The sequence below is a fragment of the Nothobranchius furzeri genome, chromosome 10 (genome assembly GCF_043380555.1).
Source record: "Nothobranchius furzeri strain GRZ-AD chromosome 10, NfurGRZ-RIMD1, whole genome shotgun sequence".
Taxonomy (NCBI): Eukaryota; Metazoa; Chordata; class Actinopteri; order Cyprinodontiformes; family Nothobranchiidae; genus Nothobranchius; species Nothobranchius furzeri.
In genome coordinates this window covers 65,387,909-65,407,662 of record NC_091750.1, presented here as the reverse complement: position 1 = coordinate 65,407,662, position 19,754 = coordinate 65,387,909, and the positions used below count along the sequence as shown (strand labels likewise).

General features: G+C 40.5%; 1 protein-coding gene across 3 annotated transcripts; it reads right to left on the bottom strand.

Annotated features, from left to right (window-relative positions):
• Positions 1 to 4: 4 nt before the first annotated feature.
• Positions 5 to 13,869, bottom strand: inpp5kb (inositol polyphosphate-5-phosphatase Kb). Of its 3 annotated transcripts, XM_015961719.3 has the most exons (14): positions 13,723 to 13,869; positions 13,158 to 13,209; positions 10,014 to 10,118; positions 9,800 to 9,908; positions 8,325 to 8,441; positions 5,983 to 6,158; positions 5,789 to 5,900; positions 5,605 to 5,714; positions 5,483 to 5,509; positions 3,259 to 3,490; positions 3,024 to 3,161; positions 2,870 to 2,953; positions 2,691 to 2,795; positions 5 to 611 (listed from the first exon to the last, which is right to left on the bottom strand). In XM_015961719.3, the coding sequence occupies exons 2-14, from the start codon at positions 13,199 to 13,201 to the stop codon at positions 543 to 545; spliced, it is 1,428 nt and encodes a 475-aa protein (XP_015817205.3). In that variant the 5' UTR covers positions 13,202 to 13,209; positions 13,723 to 13,869; the 3' UTR covers positions 5 to 542. The 3 variants fall into 3 exon arrangements, with proteins under 3 accessions (XP_015817205.3, XP_015817203.3, XP_015817204.3); XM_015961717.3 differs by lacking the exons at positions 13,158 to 13,209; positions 13,723 to 13,869 and adding an exon at positions 10,347 to 11,173; XM_015961718.3 differs by lacking the exons at positions 5,483 to 5,509; positions 13,158 to 13,209; positions 13,723 to 13,869 and adding an exon at positions 10,347 to 11,173.
• Positions 13,870 to 19,754: the final 5,885 nt, after the last annotated feature.

Genomic DNA, 19,754 nt, shown 5'->3' with positions numbered 1-19,754 from the left:
TTCGTTTAGAATTGATTTTTTAATGTAAAAAAAGGTTGAAAAGAAATGTTTGTACTTAGTCCTTTGCCACGTGTCATGGCAAGTATGATTAACTTCATGCGTTTTTGGTAATTTACCAGTCATTATACCCATTCCAGATCATTGTTTCTTTATTAATACAGCATGTGAAAAGTGAATCAACCTAAACACAGAATTCAATGTAAGGATTTCTTATGACTCACTGACATTTTTCACATTTATTACATAAACCATCTCTGGCACTAATAACAGTGTAAATATATTGAACTGAATACTACAATACTATTTAGTAACCGTTTTATTTTTTGTTTCGACAGGATGAAAATGAACACAATGACCATTTTTATTTCCAATTATTTTCTAAATTACAAATCTATTTTCAGCAGAAGTGCATCTAAGAGGCATGTTGATACATTGTTGTCTCCAGCCAATTTTAGAGATGATCAGCCATTGTTTAGTGACAGGGTCCTCAGGGTTTAATCAGAATTACATCCATGCACCCCAAGGTGTTTTTAAATTTGTTTTTATTTGTTGAGTCCATTGGTGTCTTCAAGCTCGGGACCTTCCACAGCGGCCCGCTTTGACTCCAGAATCTGTAAAATTAAAACAAAGAAAATATTCAGGAGCTGGTACACCGCCATGCACTTTTCATGTTGCATATAATCCAATGACTACTTGGGTGCGTCTGTCTGCACATCTGGAAAAAATATGAACATTCTATATGAACATTCATGCAAAGTTTATAATTTTGTTCACGAGAGATTGAAGAACACTTTGGAACAATTTCACCTTGTTTGGATCAATTATGATTGTTAAAATATACATACAGTGGGGCAAAAAAGTATTTAGTCAGCCACCGATTGTGCAAGTTCTCCCACTTAAATGACAGAGGTCAGTAATTTTCATCATAGGTACACTTCAACTGTGAGAGACAGAATGTGAAAAAAAATCCCAGCCACGTTTCATCTTCAAAGCTCTCACTGATGGAAGGAGGGTTTGGCTCAGAATCTCACGATACATGGCCCCATTCATTCTGTCCTTAACACGGATCAGTCGTCCTGTCCCCTTAGCAGAAAAACAGCCCCAAAGCATGATGTTCCCACCCCCATGCTTCATAGTAGCTATGGTGTTCTTGGGATGCAACTCAGTATTCTTCTTCCTCAAAACACGACAAGTTGAGTTTATACCAAAAAGTTCTACTTTGGTTTCATCTGACCACATGACATTCTCCCAATCCTCTGCTGTATCATCCATGTGCTCTCTGGCAAACTTCAGACGGGCCTGGACATGCACTGGCTTCAGCAGCGGAACACGTCTGGCACAGCAGGATTTGAGTCCCTGCCGTTGTAGTGTGATACTGATGGTGACCTTTGTTACTGTGGTCCCAGCTCTCTGCAGGTCATTCACCAGGTCCCCCCGTGTGGTTCTGGGATTCTTGCTCACCGTTCTCATGATCATTATGACCCCACGGGATGAGATCTTGCGTGGAACCCCAGATCGAGGGAGATTATCAGTGGTCTTGTATGTCTTCCATTTTCTGATAAATGCTCCCACAGTTGATTTTTTCACACCAAGCTGCTTGCCTATTGTAGATTCCCTCTTCCCAGTCTGGTGCAGGTCTACAATTCTTTTCCTGGTGTCCTTCGAAAGCTCTTTGGTCTTGGCCATAGTGGAGTTTGGAGTCTGACTGTTTGAGGCTGTGGACAGGTGTCTTTTATACAGATAATGAGTTCAAACAGGTGCCATTAATACAGGTAACGAGTGGAGGACAGAAAAGCTTCTTAAAGAAGACGTTACAGGTCTGTGAGAGCCAGAGATTTTCCTTGTTTGAAGTGACAAAAAACTTATTTTCCACCCTGATTTACAAATAAATTCTTTAAAAATCCTGCCATGTGAATTCATGGATTTTTTTTCACATTCTGTCTCTCACAGTTGAAGTGTACCTATGATGTAAATTACTGACCTCTGTCATCATTTTAAGTGGGAGAACTTGCACAATCGGTGGCTGACTAAATACTTTTTTGCCCCACTGTAAATAAAACTATCCAGATCAGAAAATAAATGGATACTTTAATGAATTTCTATGTTGTACAATCTTCCTGAATGACCTCTGTTCAGAGAAACAGCGCTTACATCCAGCAGGATCAATATGCTAATGGATAGTCTGAATCAGCCAGTTTGCAAGTGTATTGCTGCCTTATTAAAACCATTTCAATTTCCAAGTTATCATTGCAGTTCAAGCCAAATTTACTTTATAAACTTTTGCACAATCATAAGTTTTATATTACATTATTATTTTGGTGTAAACATTAAGAAATTCCTGCCGGACGTGACCCCCCGGATGCACAGGAAGTGCTACAGCCTGCAACTTTTGGTGATTTATTATCATACAATGTTAAATAGACAGTTTAAGGGTTTATTGAATGACAATGTCTGAACTGCCATGAATATTAAGAGATCAGATCTATTTAAAGGCAGCAAAATTACACTTTGGTCTGCACTCAAACTAGCTGTTAGCTCATCGGTCCAAATGTAAACATTACTTGTCTGAAAAGAGTGTGAGAATGTTTTTACAGAGAGACGTCTAGAAATCCTAATAAAAATGTGTTGGATGCCTCGTTGTTTTGCCTGTAAACAAACAACTAAGAATTATTCTGTTGTAATAAACTCACCTGGAACTTGTCACTGAGCCCGATGATGGAGTTCATGTTTGTGCTGTAGTAACCCAGAACGTATTCTCCACCAAGCAGCGGGATTGCATCCTTATCCACACATCTCTGAAGGAAGAAAAAGAGAAAAATGTTCACACTTGTGTCCAAAACATGCAGCAGATGCTCCACCTTCCCTCTACCTGTATCTCTTCATTAACCTCCGGCAGCTCGTTCTCTCTGACCCAGACGAAGCTTTCATAATCCATCACGGTCTTGAATCCAACCTGTAGCAGACCAAATGCGTTAGCTCAGGTTTTTCTAGTTCACTGTTGAGGATTTACTTCCCCAGGGTACCCTGTACAGTCCAATCCAGTCCCACAAGGATGACATGAAGTCCTCTTGGACGGTATAAGTGAGAAGTGCATTCTGGTCTGCGCTCCACACCCCCACGGGAGAAATGTTTACCAGTGGCGTGTCGAAGCATTTCCTCAGCTGCACGTTAAAGAGAGCAGAAGGACAGGCTCAACATGTAGAGGCAACATCAGTGGAGAACAGGATTTCTGGAGCTAAGCAGGGTTTCTATTCTCACCTCCAGAGTGAAGTTTGCAAGCACAGGCTTGTGGTCGCTGACTCCATAGCTCATGTCACTGGTGTATGTGTTCTGGGTGACCAGGACTGGGTATTCATCCTGGTCATTATGTGTGGAGGTTGATGCCCTTTCACTTTCATCACCCTCATCATCTTCCTCCTCTGAGGGCAGGTGTTTGGGTTTGATCCTCCAGAGGATCCGATCTGTCCAGGCCGGTTTTCTCTTTTTGCCACTGAGTAAAGTTCAAAGTATAAACAACTCAGTTTTAGTTTAAGATTACGTAAAAAATACTTGTTTCTATTGCGTACCTTTGCTTAAAGAGCAAGTCACCCCAAATCAACTTTTTTCTCCTGATAAACTATATAAATGCATGTCTAATCGTGCTGCAGACATGTGTAGTCGATAGTATAGCACTTTGGTGCATTCTAGTTAAAATTTTTATTTTCTGCCTAAAACCATTGCCAGGTAAAAACTCTGCACTGCATTTGAATTTAAATCTGCCATCCCTATTGGCTAAGAGGTACCGTAGAACATTAGCTGGTACCATATGATGTCACAATGTCATTGTGAGCCTGTGTGTGTGTGTGTGTGTATTTGTTAGCGGCTACACCTTCTCGGTCTGCTAGGCAGCAGCATTTGTTGCGTTTTTCAAACAGGAAGTGGGAGTTGAGTGAGAATCTGGCAGGGGGTGACTTGCTCTTTAAGCACACTGAGCCGAACTCAATGGAAAGGAGCGATTAAGCAGCATAAGCCACACACACATAGTGAAGATTAACACCGACATACAGCTTGTTAATTTCTTTTAAGAAGCAGTAGATGAATTATGCAAGAACAGGGAGCAGGTTGGAGCTCAGGCCACATCGACACTATGTGTTTAATAAATCTGCATTTTGTGAGATTTGGACATTCCTCTGCAGCAACATACTTATGTCTGTATTGTTTGCAGATAAATGTATTCTCAAATTCTCAAAAGCATTTGAAATTCAACCATTTTTTAATAGTTTAAGAAAAATAAACTTGCTGAGCAACCTATATCCTCCATGAAGCGTAATGCACCAAAAACTCTCCCCAAAACAGCCGAGTCTCTCTTTGTTAAAACTCTGACCAAACAGTAATGCAGACTTGGTGTAGTGATTCAAGTCAAAAGAGAAACCCATTAGCTACTGTAGCAGAGATCATTTAATGGTGTGAGATGTTCTTGCTGATGTTCTCACAAAAAAATAACAGTTTTGTTCTCTGGTGCTAGAAGAAATCAAACTACAATGCTACAGTTTTCCTAATTTTATGCTTGTAACATAATTGAAAAAAGGCCCAAACTGGAATGTAAACATAAAATCATTTTAAAGATGGATCATTCTTCTTCAGATTAACAGAGATGCGAGGCCCTATCTGGGTAATTTACCAAACCTTCATGGTGTGTGCATGTCAGGACCATTTCAGGGACTAACCGAGTGCCTAAACTAGGGTCTATACTCAGAAAAGGTCCAGTAGAGATGCTGGGCAGGATTATCTCTTGATGACTGGTTGTAACTCAGTAGGAAATGACATCAGCAGACGTTGCTGGTAAACAGGAATGTAAGGTGAAAAACAACGCTAACGCTTCTATAAAATGGCAGTTTCTAAACTCTCTACGCCCATAAAAGCATCAGAAATCTCCCGACGTGTTGCGGTCTCCTACTGAGCGTCATAAAAAAGGGCATTTCTTTTGGTCATCTAACACCTGTGCCCTGAACAAGGCTAAGTACATCACACTTTGACAGAATGAATTGTTGTAAGTTTTGTTAATGTTTGTTGATGCATCTGAGCACCGATCGGTGACATCACTCACAGCCGAAATGGTTGCGATATGCAGACGTCTTAGCAAAGCCTTTGAAAGGACTCATTCTGTATGGTGACACTGCTCAGAGGACCAATTCGTCGTGTTTTCCCCCTCTCGGAAATTTCGCCGAACTCTTTTATTGGAAATGCAGAAGTGCATTCCAACCTGAACAAGAGCATCCCTCATACGAGGGAGGTGAGGAGGAATAAGAGGATGTTACTACTAGGCTAGAGGGACCCGTGCTTGCACGTGGTTAAGGGTGCTGTGCTCTGTCTACGACATGCACGGTGCTCAACAACCAACATCGTGATGCTGTTAGTTGTGACTGAATAAAGTGCCAAAAGATAAGTGTGACAAAGCTAAGAGAATGTGGAACAGGCAAAACAGAAATGTAGAGCGTCTTACTTCAGACCCAACAACGTCTTTGGAGAGCTGTGCAAAATTTCACAAAGCAAAAGCTGCAGCACCGATGAGATCATAAAAGTCTCTTGTGTTCCACATTTGTTTTCAAAAAAAGCACGTTATACCTGGTGTCATAATCATCAGATTTACGTCCAAACTTGTACGTGGGTTTGAAATTTAACGGACCCTCCTCAAACTCCTGCAGGAAGGGCTCGTTCTTCTTCATCATCGTGAGCTGCAGAAACATGAAGGTGATCAGAAAGTGTGTTTTGTTGCACAAAGGTTCGTGCACGCACTTGCGCACAGTACCTGATCCTTGCTCCACAACAAATGAAAGCGCTCGCTGTTGATGGACGAGCGGAGGAAGTGCAAGCCGTGGTCTGCAATACGAAAGTTCAGGTCACCAAACCAGAAGACCACCCTGTGAGAGAGCAGCAGGAACTCACTTTAGCACTGCTGCGCAGTCACGCCGCTCTGGTGTTAGCATGTACCATTGCACTGACTTGTGGTCCAGGACATGAGGAGTGTCGTAAAAGTCAAAGTCTTGCGTGTCCAGAATGTACTCAAACTCATCGACGCGCTGCAGAGCGTTTTGAATGTGAGCTGCAAGGTGGCAATTCAGGAAGCACAACATGTGGCCATAGAAGGAGAAACGCACAGACACTCCTCCTTTATTACCCTGAAAACACAGGAGGAAGAATCACTTTTGAAAAAATACCATGGAAAAATGCCTCATTTAAGGATTTTATCCATTTAAAACAAACATCAGCCATGAAAGTATATTCTCATGCACGTATTTGGGTGGCGGTTCATCTTGTGTGTGTGTGTGTGTGTGTGTGTGTGTTGTGCCTGAGGCTTCCTTCACTCCTGAATGCACGATCACGAGTGTTTGGGGTACCTTTGATTTAGTTTAATTTTCTTTACTGAGAGGGTGGAGCCGCTAACAAATACACACACACAGGCTCACAATGGCATTGTGGCATCATAATGTACCAGCTAACATCATAGCATACCTCTTAGCCAATGGCGGTGGCAGATTTAAATTCAAATGCAGTGCAGAATTTTTCCCTGACGACAGCGCAACACTGACAGTTTTAGGCAGAATATTTAAATTTTACCTAAGATGCACTGAAGTGCTAAATTATTGAATACATGTGTCTGCAGCACAATTAGACACTCGTTTATATATTTCCATTTTTGGTTCTTTTTTAAAACACAGAAAAGGTTTCTTTTTTACCTTGCTTGCTGACAGTTTCGTTTGCCGCTGCAAACTTCCTCAGAGCTGACGCTGATGATGGCGTCACTTCCTACTCCGTTTATCTACGGGCAGCAGAGGACGTTGTTGCCCTCTGCTGCCCGCTCTCCCCTCAATGAATAACATCGATGACACAGGCAACATAAAGTTCACATACGAGTCAGAAACCGAAGGCAGCATTGCATTTATGGATATGAAAATAACCAGGCAGACCGACGGGACCCTAAACATAAACACAAACAGGAAAACAACACACACAGACCAATATCTATTATGGTCATCAGAACACCCCATCATACACAAAAGGTCAGTAATCAGAACATTATATCACCGAGCAAACATGGTAACAGAAGAAAGAGACCGTAAACAAGAGGACAAACACATACAACACGCTTTAAAGACCTGCAGATACCCGACATGGGCAATAAACAAAGGAAAACAACAACAGAAAGAAAAGAACAACCAAAGCAAAGAACCAGAAAGACAAGAACCAAAACCAGTGATAACTCTACCATACATCAAAGGCATAACAGAAAACATAAGAGCAACAATGAAAAAACACAACATAAACACACCAACAAAACCATACACAACAGTTAGAAACAGACTAGCACACCCAACAGACAAGATACCAGCTGGACTTAAATGTGGAGTCGTTTACAAAATCCCATGCAAACTCATCAATAAAACACACATAGGAGAAACCGGACGCCAACTCAACACACGGACAATAGAACATAGAAAGGAGTGCGAGAGAGAAACAAGTCAAAGACACACAAGAGCAGCAAAACAAGAAGCAGAAAGCACAATAAAGAAGTCAGCCGTAACAGATCACTGCACAAGAGAAAACCATATAATGGACTGGGACAAGACAAGGATCATAAACACCGAACAACAGAAATACAAAAGATGGATAAAAGAAGCTATAGAGATAAGGAGACGTGGATGTGGGACCATGAACAGAGACGATGGGGTCTACACATTGGATCGTGCATGGGACTGCATCATCGGAGAGGGGAGAGCGGGCAGCAGAGGGCGACAACGTCCTCTGCTGCCCGCAGATAAATGGAGTAGGAAGTGACGCCACCATCAGCGTCAGCTCTGAGGAAGTTTGCAGCCGCAAACGAAACTGTCAGCAGCAAGGTAAAGAGAAACCTTTCCTGTGTTTTAAAAAAAGAGCCAGAAATGGAATTAGAAATCAGACACAGCAAGAACGTACCAAAGACTCGTTTACATAGTTTATCAGCAAAAAAAGGTTGATTTGGGGGTGACTTGCTCTTTAAGTAGATGTTTTATTCTTTTGAGGTCTGGTTTTTATTTGTTTTGTTTCATGAAATTGTAAACAATGTTTGGAATGGCGTCTCTTGACTGCCTTTGTAGAGTTGACTTGCATTGACATCTGGGTCAGCCTAGTCCAGTCTTGGTAGCGTCAGTCGCCCACGGCCAGGTTATGTTCACACAGTCTTCTCAGGATGTGAACAGCACTCTGGGCCACCTTGACTGGTGGTGAAAAGGTGCTTTATAATAACTAAAGCCCTCAGCTTCTGATGTCAGCAGAAGGGTTAGTGGAACTTCTTTTAAATCTCCTACCCAGTAGCCAAAGATGCCGGTGCGAGTGTAGGTGGTCTGGACGTCTCTGATGTGAGGGAGGTGTGTTTGCTTGGCAAAAACTAGCAGCAGCAAACCCTGCATCCTCACTGATGTGATCTAAACAGAAAGGGAGCAGATTTCTTATAAAATCATCCAGTTTAATGATGTTCCAATAAATTTAAGCTGCACATAAAACAAAGATTATCTATGAATCATAACACAAAACTCCATATACCATGGTGATTCTGCACAAATACGGAGATATTATGACTGGTTTTCTTAAGTAATAGTAGTTTTATGGTTTATACAAAGACGGCTTATGAAAATTTTCACATAAAATCCGTCTCATATAAAGTGATTTCAGCAGTTTTATTCTTGATGTTTCAGTACCTTCCAAAATGAGCTGTTTCAGGGAACTTTAAGAAAACAAGCTGGAGCTGGCCACGCCCACCCATCCTCTGCACAGGCTGCCATAAGCTGAGAAGCTCAGGCATCTGGGAGGGGCTTGGAGTAGAGCTGCTTGTCCAGCAGCAGCTCTCTCCTTCACGTGAGAAGTTATTCTATTTTAATTTCCTCGTTTGTGGCACCACAATTGGGGTCTTTTTGAAACGGCTTCTTTTAGGCAAATAATTCCTTAAACCAAAATCTGATAGAAAACAAAAGGATGGCTTTTACTCATGTTTGGAGTATTTAAAGAGGCAGTAGAGACCTACACAGTTGCACAAAATGATGCAAAAGGTGTGTTTTGCATCATATGTCCCCTTTAATGAAAACCAAAAAAATAAGAGCATCCTTTCAACTAGGGCTGCACAATATATCGAAAAATTATCGCCATCGGGATAACAGGACGTGCGATAGGCCCATCGCAAAGCACGTCAAAAACGGTGATAAATGTTTGGTTCAACGTTTCCATCCGTGTCATACATCAACTTTTTGTAAACCAGCTCTGTTTTTTTACGCAGAAGTATTATTTGACCAATCAAATGCATGTTTATGTTTATGTATTTAGCGGACGCTTTTGTCCAAAGCGACTTACAAGTTAACCATTATTTAAACTTACTTTCATATATTTTTATTTATTCTAAAAACCCTGGTAAGGGTTGTTTTTCTGTATTTGGAGCATCAGGAAAAGTTTTATGGTGGAGGTGATGTTTTAAAGTCACTGAGAAACTGCATGCATGCAGTTTGTTGTTTTGCTGCTAATACAGTAGCAGGTGCAGCTGCATATTTTTGCAATAAAAATGTTATGCTGTAATGGAATTCATGCATTAGTTTTGTTTGCTTTGAACCCAGAGCAGACGTCACACTCCAGACGACATCAACACTGCATACTCTAGTATTGTTCATTTATCGTGAGTAATATCGACATCACAATATTAAGCACTGTGATCGAATATCGCAGGTTTTCCTAATATTGTGCAGCCCTGCTTTCAACTGTGTGCTTTTATCTACAGCGTTATTTCCTGTGCCCTCACCTTGACTAAGCCTTTGGGTGCCAGCGTGTCCATAAAAAGGTGGCTCCAGGAATCCTCCACTATCAGGTTGGAGATGAATCTCAGCGGGGTGGCGTTTACCTCCTGCAGGCTGACTCACACCAACACAAAGAACAGACAGTGACCTCCTGGCTTCTTCCATCACTTTAATACTAATTTCTTAAAATAATCCCCTGTTTGCGTGGATATTTCTCACCCAATCACAAAGAGGTCTGATGGCGGCTGGACATCAAGCTGAAGCAAAGAGGTGACATCTTCCGGGGGCTCTGCAGTGGCCACGTTCCAGGTGACAATGTGCAGCCTGTCACAGTGTTAGGTAAAGAAAAAAATACCAATATAACATCTGATTTTTCAATCTGATCTTTTAGCTGCCAAGCAATCAAAAACAATTCCAACAAAATATAAATTAAACTCCTGACTGAGTTTCCTTTTAGTTTTAAACATTCCAGGCTTTTCCATGTGCTCCCTCTCCACTGAGATATCCGTGTGAAACCTGCCAATGCCTGACTGAGAGCGCGCACTGGGTGACCTGAATGCGTCGGAGGGAATGAATCCCCCACAGAGCTGGAAGGCCTCGTCCAGAGTGCGGGACACTTCTTCGCCAGCCTCGTCGTCAGAGCTCATGTCCTCTACGCAGTTCATCAGCTGGGCCAGGCGCTGGCGGAGGACCGCTTTGGACCGGGAGTTCTGAGAGGCTGAGCTGCTTGTGCTGTCCAAGCGCACGCGAGGACTGTTGGGTAATTGGTCCATTTCGGAAGGTTTAAAAAAATCAAAGTAATTCCCAGGTCAGTTTTTGTTTCTCCTCAGATTTCTTTGGTTGTCTGCGAGTGATGGATGAGGCCTTTGCTCCTTCCCGACTCCAATACTTCCTTTTCTGGCTGTTCCTCAGAAGTGAACAGGATGAAAGTTTCAGAACATCACAGGGAAAAGTGTGTCTGCGCTGCTGCCGTCCCTCCTCTGAGTCCAGTGTTTTCATGCAGCGATGGAGCCCTCTTCCACACAACAGTGAGGTCCACTAAGGAATGTTGGCAAGAATGAGCCAGATTTGGAGTCTAATCGCAGGCAGGAGACCGGCATGTGAATATGCCAGAGTTTTCCTGTGAGTTACACGAATGAGGACGAAAGAGGCTGATATTGTTGCGACACATTAGATAAGAGGTTCATTTACAGCACTTTCTCTAAAACATGGGAAACGCCCCAATTACACTCCTGCTTTGGTAACCATGACAACAGCCCTTTAGCTTCTTTTGGCCTCGGTCCAGCCTCTTCTCCTGTGTGGGAAAGGTTATCTTTGTAAGCCCAGAGAGAGATTTAAGAATTGTATGCAACAAACTCTCATTGTCCTTTTCAAACCAAACTCAACCACTTAATTAATCGCTGGTTGCATTTGTGACATAATAGGTTTAGACACGCGTGGGCCAATCTGGAACCACAGCAAGGGAAGAGAAAAATTAAAGGGTTTAAAAATGTCCAAACCATGAAATAATGACTCAAGCTTTAGAACATTCAGAATTAAATGTACAGAGCTAAAAACTGTGTGTGTGTGTGTGCGTGTGTGTGTGTGTGTGTGTGTGTGTGTGTGTGTGTTATGGAGTTTTGTTGATTTTTGAATAGGGTAAGTTATTTTTATTTTACTGTCATTTTTTTGGTCACTTGAAGAAGAAAGAAGAAGAAAATATCTTTTCTAAAGCGCCTCTCAAGATAAAAATCACATAAACAAAAACAAAAAATGTAAAAATATAAAAAATAATTTAGAAAATGGTTAAAATATTTAAAATGAGCAAAAAATAGACAATTGTGATTAAAAATGTTAAGAAAGAGAGAGAGAGTGAATAGGAAAGAGGGAAACCAGCGGATCCTGAGGAAGGTGGAATAGGTGGGGAGAGCAGAATAAAGAGAGAGTGTTGAAGAAGGTCATACAAAAGCCAGCCTGAACAGGTGAGTCTTCAGCTGCTTTTTAAAGGAGACCACTGAGTCCACTGATCTCAGGCTCAGGGGGAGAGAGTTCCAGAGTCTAGGGGCACACATTGTCACACATCTTCTTTATTTAAACTTTAAACATTGTCTGTGTAAAATATGACAACTACTACAGTGTAAGTTTGGCCAGTTGTGCCAAACAAAGCAAAATATCTCAAAGGCTCTAAATTTGATCCGTCATGTTCTGAGTTTGATGTGTGATACAGGCATGGTATGGAAACTCTTAAGGAGTTCTGCCGTGTGGTGCAGCTCACTAACCGCTAACGGTTAGTTTCTACTAGTCAAGTGCTCAGCTCTCTTCTAGGATGCAAAATCTTTAGTATTTAGTTTTATATTTTTGTTTACTGGTGTTTATTCCTTCATCGGTTGTCTTCATTCAGCTCATCAAACAACTGCTCCTTTTCTCTTAAAAGGATATTTTGGTTTGTGTAAAATATGAATAATTACTCTCTTACCTAATGAGAGCTCCCTGAATAACCAGAATTATTCTAAACATTTTAGCTCCTTTTTTCAAATTCTCTACAAACTTTTAAAAACTATTTATGACTTATACATACATTAAAATGACCAATACTCCCTTTCATTTAGAAAATGTATTTAGTTTTTGCAGCTCATTTATGTTAAATGTTTCTTAATTATGTTTTCTCTTCTGCTGCAAACCTTTATTTACTTTTAAAAACCTTTTGTTTTCACTTTATTCTCTGCTTGCAAGCTCCCAGACTCAGCTGCACGACATTGGCACAGATGTGCTGAAATTACCAAAATTATCAAGTAGTGCTCGCTGCAGAACCACAACGGCGGAGCTGCACCAGCACCCTCTCAAAATTATTGGGAATTGTTTTAATTTACTGGCACATTTCTGCTCATTATTATTATTCTATGATGCAAAACATTTCATATCAAGTATTTCAGATTTACGTGACCTAATCTAAAGAACAAAATCCATTCCATTTCTTTAATCATGAGCACATCAAAACCACAGGTTTTCATGAGGTTTCTGTAAAATCATGAATTTTGGAAATCTGTGGTGGATTTTAGAATAGAACAAGATATAAATTGAAAAACGAAGCCTTTGAACGTTTTAGACCTGATCCCCCTGCCAACTCATGTAACAACATCACATGCAGAAACCTGGGTCACATTCTTCATCTGGAAGTGGTGCTTACCGGATAACTGAGGGGCTTACTGGTTAGAAAAGCTGGACTATATAAGTTTAATCCGAGAGCCATGAAACGTCTGAGAACCAGCAGGTGCAAACTACTTAAAAAGATTAGGCAATTCTCTTTTTCTGAACTTTACAGCCTTTTCCCACTGCACTCTGAGGAAAATGACAGAGATGTGAGCCAAAAACAGCTTCACTTACCTGCTCATGTCTGCCGCAGCATTTTTACGTGTTCCAGTGCTCATTTTCTGTCCTGTAAACACACAAAAACGTGCAAAATACAAAAAGGAACACAAGCAAAGTGGCAATTTCTGTTTTTAAGGTGGACTTTTTCAGGATTTCAGAGGATTTTCACCATTCTCCATGATGAAACCACACAGGAAGAACCAGGCTATGTGCGGGAAACGCCTGTGAAAGTCATTTATAAAATGGATTTTTAATCATCATTAGCTTCAGCCAAATGAAAGAGACAATGCACTTAGTGCAGCTGTTGTGGCAGAGTTTATCTGGCAACACTCGACTGTTGCTGCTGGTAAAAATGAATTTACATGGACATTTTAAGCACTGCCATGTTTATTGTAATGAGAATAAAACCAATCAGTGAATCTTACAATGCTCTAATGATGCAGGAAGGCTTGAACTCAAGCTTGAGGTAAAGGTGGAATGAATTATTAGATACATATAAGGACATTTATTCAGAATTTCAATATTCAATGACCATTTTAACTCAAGTAAAGAATAAAGCTTAAATTAATCAAAAGTTTACCTTTGTTGAAGTTGAGTTCAAAGATCTGCAGCGAGGCAACCAGAGACTTTACTTGTTCTTCTCCGATGAAAAATGTGATTCGACTAATTTCTCTGTCCTCCTGATTTCAGCTGTGTTCAAACCCCGCAGCAGACTTAAAGCGTAACATCGGATCAAGCTTTTCTCACAGGCTAGTTAATGATCCGGTGAGAAAGTATTTATGAACTCACTTTTCTGTTTATTTACTGAAATCTGTGTTTCTTATTGCAATAGAGGCCAAAAATGTACTGCATATGTAAAAGTATTTATATGTAAGTTTTCACAAGAGTCCTGAAACTTCTGTGAGGGTGGTTAACATCATCATGTGAGTTGAATGACTTCACTCTCGTGTCACTGGAAATGAGAATATGTGAAAATAATCTTGAAAGGGTCACAGAACAGTCAAAATAGTTGCATCTAGAATTAGCCGAAAATGATCAAATTTTGTTGAAATTAGTAAGAAAGTTTGGTAAATGTTACAAAATGAGGATAGACTATAAGAAAATTAAAGGTTAATCAACCACTGGTGTCCACACCATAGAACAAACACAGAACACTATTTTTACATATTTAAAACTTTTAATTTGTTCGTTTACAGGTGTGGGAAGTTCTAATCAATACATTTACAGTAATTTCTGGTAGTAAAAAAAATGCCTCGCAAGCCGTGTTCGAGGCTCTTAGAGTGCTCTTAGAGCCGGCTCTTTGAAGGGACCGGTCAAGCAGGGGTGGACTGGCCTCTCTGGCATTCTGGCACTGTCCCGGTGGGCCACGTGGGCCTCTTGCCCAGCTTGGCTGACACTAGCCCCCAGCGCGACCCTCCCCCCCTTTCACATTCGGCGTATTTGCGGGTCTTGTTCACGAGTGACGGAAAAATGGAGAGATCAGTTGGCAGATTGGTGCTGTGTCTGCGTTGATGCGGGCGATCCACTGATCTGTCCTGATGAAGTGTGCTGAGCCAAAAGGGGAAGCTCTCGATTTACCGATCTACGCTCCTACCCTCACCTGTGGTCACGAGCTTTGGGTAGCGACTGAAAGAACGAGAAGTTGGATACAAGTGACCAAAATGAGTTTCCCCACAGGGTGGCTGGGCTCTCCCGTAGAGATACGGTGAGTATTGATGGAGAAACTGAAGCTTTCCAAACCACTGGACCAATATGAAGCAAACGGTTTCAAATGGTTCAGTGTTGTGAACCAGTTCAACCCAATAAAAGGAGGGACAGACTGGAGAGGAACCCTCGGCTGGCCAGGGAGCGCCTTGGGATTCCCCCAGAGGAGCTGGCCCAAGTAGCTGGGGAGAGGGAAGGCTGACAATGGATGGATGGATGTCTTCAAACAACCACACAGTTGCACTTTCAACCATTACACCATGCCTGTGATGAAAATTTTGAAGAGAGGAAATTTTGAATCCTGAGAATAATTTCAAAATAAAGTTCTCGTTATTTTTGTGCTAGCAGTCTCTTATCAGATTATTGTGAAGTTTGGTTCCTTTTCATCCTTATAATCAGGATTAAGAGTAATCTTTGCTGACTGAATCCTGATTAAAGGCATTCTCACAGTTTGATCGTGGATTCTGCTGTCTTGCTCCTGAAAGGAGGCCTTTGATTTTTTTCATTTCTCAACATTATAAATCCACAAATGTTTAAACATAAAGGTATAAATAGGACTGTGTTCCCCACACATCCCTAAAAACTCAATCAAGTTCTTATAATAACCTCTTTGGAACGACACAAATCACACCCCACTTCCTGTGTGTACACTTGCTTTGATTTTTATTCATTTCTTTACATCTCTGATGTACAGCAGTGCTATTAGAGAATAAGATGACCAAAAGGCACAGATTCACAATAAATGAAAGAAAACAGGAGACAAGTTAAAAGGAACGAGGGAGAAAAGAGAGAGAGAGAGACTCAAAAACAGTTTGGGATCATTTGGTTTTCCTCACACTCCCAACAAATAAATCAAGGAACTCTGACAACAGATAAATGAGATTGTCTCTGCTGAATACCATCTCTCATATGTTTGTATGTTCAGGCTCTTAAAAATAAACATCCTCGTTAAACTTTCAGTCTTTTCCCGTGCTTTTTTTGTAATCTTCAAAGATCCATTGTGCTTCGAGGTTTCTCCGACACCGGATCGATGAGCTGAAACAAGTTGCTGTTATGTTTGTTTTCACCAAGAGAAGAGAGTGTAGTTCAGAGACTGCGGTACAACGGAGGTACAACATTCAGAACAAAAATATAGATCCATACACTGTTCTGCCAATGATGTGCTGTCCATATAAGGGATAAATGTGAGGACAAAAAGTTTTATTTTGAAAATTTTCCAACCATCCTAAAACCTTATTGTTATCCTTAATAATTTCTTAGCAGAACTACATTTTAGTAACTAATCTACAGGAATTCTGCAGGATTTGCTGCCAGATTGGCAGGACAGTCTCATCTATATATATATATGTGTGTGTGTGTGTGTTCATCTACATTAATTTATTTACTATTTACAAAGCCAGTACGGACAGTACATCCACAAATCTCCATGACCGAGTCGCCCCACAGACACACAGAAGAGATGCTCGACAGACAAAAATTTGGAAGGATTTGTTCATCCGGGGCTGATGGTTCCCTTCCACCAAAAAGGAGGCAACAAAAACGATGTTTTGTAACTCAGAAAATGTGTGAAACATACAAGGGTGTGAGGAAAAGTCTTTATTAACTTATTTAAATGGAGCATATCCAAGGTTTAAACTATAATAATCTTAAATTTGTATGGCCTTTTACCTTTGCATTTGTTTGATTTCTTCATAGTTCAATTCTTGTTTTATACAGGGGTGGTTGTATGGGTGGCTCCAGGGTGGGCCAGTGCCACCCTGGACTCCCGGTATGCCCTACCAGCCGGGGCATGAATAAGTACTGACATTTTGTGATAATTTAGGCCAATGCAAGATGTCAAACCAACGCATGTGAATGCATTTTTCTAAAGTGAATACACAAATACAGGTCCTTCTAAAAAAATTAGCATATTGTGATAAAGTTCATTGTTGTCTGTAATGTACTGATAAACATAAGACTTTTATATATATTAGATTCATTACGCACAACTGAAGTAGTTCAAGCCATTTGTTGTTTCTAATATTGATGATTTTGGCATACAGCTCATGAAAACCCAAAATTCCTATCTCAAAAAATTAGCATATCATGAAAAAGTTCTCTAAACGAGCTATTAACCTAATCACCTGAATCAAATATTAACTCTGAACACCTGCAAAAGATTCCTGAGGCTTTTAAAAACTCCCAGCCTGGTTCATTACTCTAAACCGCAATCATGGGTAAGACTGCCGACCTGACTGCTGTCCAGAAGGCCATCATTGACACCCTCAAGCAAGAGGGTAAGACACAGAGAGAAATTTCTGAAAAAATAGGCTGTTCCCAGAGTGCTGTATTAAGTGGGAAGTCTGTGGGAAGGAGAAAGTGTGGCAGAAAACGCTGCACAACGAGAAGATGTGACCGGACCCTGGGGAAGATTGTGGAGAAGGACCGATTCCAGACCTTGGGGGACCTGCAGAAGCAGTGGACTGAGTCTGGAGTAGAAACATCCAGAGCCACCGTGTACAGGCGTGTGCAGGAAATGGGCTACAGGTGCCGCAATCCCCAGTTCAAGCCACTTTTGAACCAGAAACAGTGGCAGGAGCGCCTGACCTTGGCTACAGAGAAGCAGCACTGGACTGTTGCTCAGTGGTCCAAGATACTTTTCTCAGATGAAAGCAAATTTTGCATGTCATTCGGAAATGAAGGTGCCAGAGTCTGGAGGACGACTGGGCAGAGGGAAATGCCAAAATGCCTGAAGTCCAGTGTCGAGTACCCTCAGTCAGTGATGGTCTGGGGTGCCATGTCAGCTGCTGGTGTTGGTCCACTGTGTTTTAATGCAGCTAGCTATCAGGAGATTTTGGAGCACTTCATGCTTCCATCCGCTGAAAAGCTTTATGGAGATGAAGATTTCATTTTTCCGTACGACCTGGCACCTGCTCACAGTGCCAAAACCACTGGTGAATGGTTTACTGACCATGGCATTACTGTGCTCACTTGGCCTGCCAACTCTCCTGACCTGAACCTCATAAAGAATCTGTGGGATATTGTGAAGAGAAAGTTGAGAGACGCAAGACCCAACACTCTGGATGAGCTTAAGGCCGCTATCGAAGCATCCTGGGCCTCCATAACACCTCAGCAGTGCCACAGGCTGATTGCCTCCATGCCACGCCGCATTGAAGCAGTCATTTCTGCAAAAGGATTCCCGACCAAGTACTGAGTGCATAACTGAACATACTTATTTGAAGGTCGACCTTTTTTTTTGTATTAAAAACACTTTTCTTTTATTGGTCGGATGAAATATGCTAATTTTTTGAGATAGGAATTTTGGGTTTTCATGAGCTGTATGCCAAAATCATCAATATTAGAAACAATAAAAGGCTTAAACTACTTCAGTTGTGTGTAATGATTCTAATATATATGAAAGTCTAATGTTTATCAGTACATTACAGACAATAATGAACTTGATCACAATATGCTAATTTTTTGAGAAGGACCTGTATTTTCCTGTTAACACTGACACAGATAAGTTTTTTTTGCCAAATAATTATATTTTGAAACATATTAAAAAGATGTTGCATCTAAAATAACTGTAACTGAATTGCTGTTACAATTACTTATTTGAAATGCTTTAAGTTCATTTTTGAAACATTTAGAAAAACGAGCCTCTCTAACAGAGTAGCGAGTCTAGAATCGCCCCTGGATTTACAGTAAAATATATATATTTTTAAAAAGAACTTTGTCTGAACACATTTTTTTTATTTGGTAACTTTGCTTCTAATCATGACCATAAAATGGTGATGGCTCAGTCTAGTTAAAGGAACTTGAAAAAAAAATACTGTCTGGTTTTGAGTTAACTCTTAGCTATAGTTGCAACTATGAACAGAATAAATTACAATAGATGACCAAACTAAGCAAATAAAATAGTTGGTCAACAAGAGTTCTTATTCTTAAGACTTTCCTGGTGGTTTTAAATGTGGTTTATATTCAATATTAGCCAGTGGAAAGCCTTTTTCCTTCACCTGAACATTCAGTCTGACTCACAAAGTGTAATTTTATGTTTTTGTGATTCAAAGTATTTGACGTACAGTTCCAAAAATACAAATAAATACAATTTTTAATTTAATATATTAATTTTTTAAATTCTGTAACTTCTTAGATTTTTTTAAATTTTATTTCAGCAAATCAGGCAAAGAGCCAGCTTTGGCGTCCTCGCATAGAAAACTGATCCGCTTATCTTGTGGCAGTTCTTATTAGCGCTCTTGAAAGACTTAATCACAGGGCCAGTCAGCTTTATGATGTGATCTGTTGCCCACTACTCTGTTAAAACGTGTTTAGATATTTAAACAGTATGCATTTGAGGAAAAATGTCATGAATTAATGACAAAAAAGGCCAAACTGACGTGAAAAATGAGGGAGGAGGAATGTGTCCGCTGTTTTTTTTACCCAGCTAGCGTCAATTCTCTTCAAAACCAAATACCACTTTTTCACATACAAACATATACCCTCCAAAAAATGAACAAATAAATAAATGAACACACTTAATAGAAATGACAGGCTTCAGATGTCAGCAGGGGAGAAAAAAGACACACATAGAAACTCATCAGATGATTGACGCAGGGCTTGGTTCTGCTTCACTGAAACGGATCTCAGTGTGGAAACAAACTTTACAATTTACGACAAAATAAAATAAAATAAAAGTGACCAACGAGCCATGATAGTTATTGCTCTTACTGGATAAGACCATTTATCCACTGGAGATGACAGCATGTGAAAAATTTTACTGTCAAACAAACAAACCAAGAGATTTCATTTATGGCTGTTATAATTATTTACCATGACTGCGATGCTTCACATTTTGGTGTGTTTTCACAGATAGCTTTTCTACCTGCTGATTTATGCACTTAAACATCGTGTTTAGTGACTGCATGTTCA